Source organism: Entamoeba histolytica, genomic scaffold (genome assembly GCF_000208925.1).
Source record: "Entamoeba histolytica HM-1:IMSS scf_1104750516315 genomic scaffold, whole genome shotgun sequence".
Lineage (NCBI taxonomy): Eukaryota > Evosea > Mastigamoebida > Endamoebidae > Entamoeba > Entamoeba histolytica.
This window is the reverse complement of record NW_001915194.1, coordinates 5578-8661: the sequence shown is the minus strand read 5'-3', so window position 1 is coordinate 8661 and position 3084 is coordinate 5578. Positions and strand designations below refer to the sequence as shown.

The 3084-nt window shown below is 20.4% G+C and overlaps 1 protein-coding gene across 1 annotated transcript, besides 1 other annotated feature; it reads right to left on the bottom strand.

Annotated features, from left to right (window-relative positions):
* Positions 1-412: 412 nt before the first annotated feature.
* Positions 413-1405, bottom strand: EHI_003580 (uncharacterized protein; the record flags this gene model as incomplete). Its single annotated transcript, XM_001914156.1, has 1 exon — positions 413-1405. The coding sequence occupies one exon, from the start codon at positions 1403-1405 to the stop codon at positions 413-415; it is 993 nt and encodes a 330-aa protein (XP_001914191.1).
* A 1103-nt stretch (positions 1406-2508) lies between these two features.
* Positions 2509-3034: a repeat region.
* Positions 3035-3084: the final 50 nt, after the last annotated feature.

Here is a 3084-nt window from a genome sequence, read left to right as displayed (position 1 = left end):
AACAAAACAATTGAAAAGGAATTAAGAATAAAAGATAAAATAAGAAAAAACAAAAGAAAGAAGAGAAGAAGATAAAGAGAAAAAAAGAAGAAATGATAAAGAAGATTGAAGAAGTAGAAAAAGATAAAATGCTATGTATTAATTAATTAAAACAATTGAATTTGATTGAATATATTTTATTTATCATTATATTTAAAAAATGAATGTTTTAAATTTATCAACATCATTATTTAGAATATTTGTGAATATAAAGAAATGAGGTAGTTTGAATGAAGTAATTTTATTTGTATCTAAATAAATTTCATTTTTCTTAAGTAATGTATTGTTATGATACCATGTTACTTCTTCATTGGAATTATTTTGAAATACTTCTAATTTATCATCATATATATCCATTACTTTTCCTTGATAATTAGATATTATTATCTTTTTTTAAGTGACATTTTGAAATATCAATTGATGCTTGACAACTTTTAATTATTAATGATTTTAAATGTGGAGAAATGATAATATCAACATTTTGTTTTTCAACGTCTTGTATTGATAATGATGTTAAATCAATTCTATTTCCTTCATAATCATTTAAAACATTTTCAATTAAAATATTCTGTAAATTGTTCTTTATGATTATTTCATTGATTTCATTGATTTTATTTAATACATCACTTTCAATAGCCATATCACAATTATCTATTAAGAATTGAGATTCATATGGTAATATTGGTAAATAAGGACAATTCATTGTTGATTTATTAATTGTTCTTGTGTAAAATCTACAATTAATGAATTGATTATAATCCATTTGATTTAATATGTTAGTGTTTGAATATGTAATAATAAAAATAATAATGAAGTTAATTTTGTTATGTTTATTAAAATCAAATGACTTTGAAAGAAGTTGAAATTCAATAGTACTACAAATAATAATTACTTTTTTTAATGTTGGTAATTCAAATAATTGTATTAATGCATTAATATCAATTCCATTCATAACAACTAATTCTTGTAATTGAATAAAATAGTTTGGATGTTTTTCTATTACTTTTTTACAATAATATCCATCTATTCGTATTTTCCTTATTTTGGAACAAAACCATTTTGTGTTAAACACTTGTGTTTGTTTGGATTGTTCATTCCATCCTCCTACTTCAATAAGTGGAATATCATTTGCTGTTATTTTGTATAATCTTGATGGACATCTTCTAACATAAAATGTTTGTAAATTAGGAAATAATGGAATAATTTCATCAAATGAATGATGGATTGTTAATTCATATGGATTGACATAAATCGTATTGATTGCTTCTTCACATGATTTACTTACTTGTGCAAATCTCCCTACATCTTTTAATGTTGGTAAATACAATAAAACATTCTTTAAAAAGACATTTTCTAAATGAGTCATTATTTGTTGTTATTTAGAAGTTTTTGTTTTTTAAGTTTTAATAAAAATGAGGAATATTTCTAATATTAGAAATATTATTTGTTATTTCATAACAATAATCAAATTATAAATAAATGATTGATTTTCATTTGAAATTGAATAACACAATATCTATTAATTAATTTATTATTAAATAACTTTCTTGTTATTCAAACATTTTCATCATTTCATTTTTAATATTTATAACATTATTCTTTCATTCATATTAATACGATTAATTAAATATTCAATTAACAATAATTTGATGAGAATTGATTTGAATTAATCAGAAATAATAAAATAGAAATAAAACACAATAAACATAATGAATAGAAAATACTATTCAATATAATATTCATTGAATTAATATGAATAACCACAAATCATTTGATAATAAATTTGAATTATCTTAATAAAGATAATATCTATGTTAGAAGAGAATTTGTGGTTTAAAATATTCATTTATTTAATGTTTGTGATATTTCTGACATAATATTTATGAGTTTTAATACAATTGAAAAGAAGAATAAATAAAATGATAGAAAAGAATAAATAAAAAGAAAAAACAACAATATCAAAAAGTATTGTTTTATTCAATATGATGAAGATAAATATGAAATATCATTTTATCAAAATAATAAATAATGAAATAAATTTAATATATTAATATTTTCTTTATTTTTATTCTATGTCTTAATTATTTGTTATTTTATTATTTCTGTTGATTTCTTATTCTATTAGATACAATCAAAGTAATATTTCTAGAATACTACTGACATTCATATCTATTTTCTTGTAATACTGTATACCAAACATTATAAAATGTTTTGGCTTTTTTATATTACTTATAAATCTATAAAAATAATTTTCAATTTTTCTTATTTCTTTTTGAGTTTAAATACAACGGTGTAACCCTTGTTATTATTCTTTTACTATTTTATTATTATTCTTTTAGTTAATATACTTTTACTATTATTTTATTATTCTTTTACTATTATTTCTTTTTTCAAAAAAAAATTCATAACATCAAACACCACAAAAAATTTTAAAAACAAATAACAAAAGAAAGAGAAATTCATTAATAAATAAAAATTACTTAATTAAGTGTTAATAGATTTTTCATATATTCTTCCTAGTTTAGCCGAGATTAATCACATCCCTGAGTTATTTGTTATTAAAAAAGAGTAATCTCTTTGTTAAACCTATTCTTTATGTTTTTCTTGCAAAATGAGGAAACCACTTCTTTGCTTTATTTCTTCTTATTAAGGGTTTCAAACTTCTTCTGCTTATTTCTTCTTTTTTTATTCTTTTGTTTATTTTCTGCCTTAATTTTAAACATTTTCTTTTTCCTTTTTTCTTTATTTTATGAATGAGAGAAAAGAATATTTCATTCCCATTATATTATTATGTTTAATTTCTTTTAGTCTTACCCACACTTTAGTACTTCCTTATATTACACCATGTAATATTCTATCATAATATCTTGCTACACCCTTTGCAGCATTCCCTAATACATTTCTAATTCAAATACACCGTCATAACCAGAAAATAACTGAGAGAGTCGAAGCTTGAATTTGTATTAATGTTTGTGTGGTGTTTCAGACATGCCACATTTTCTGTCATAACGAAAAATAGAGAAGAAATAAACAAAAACTTATAAA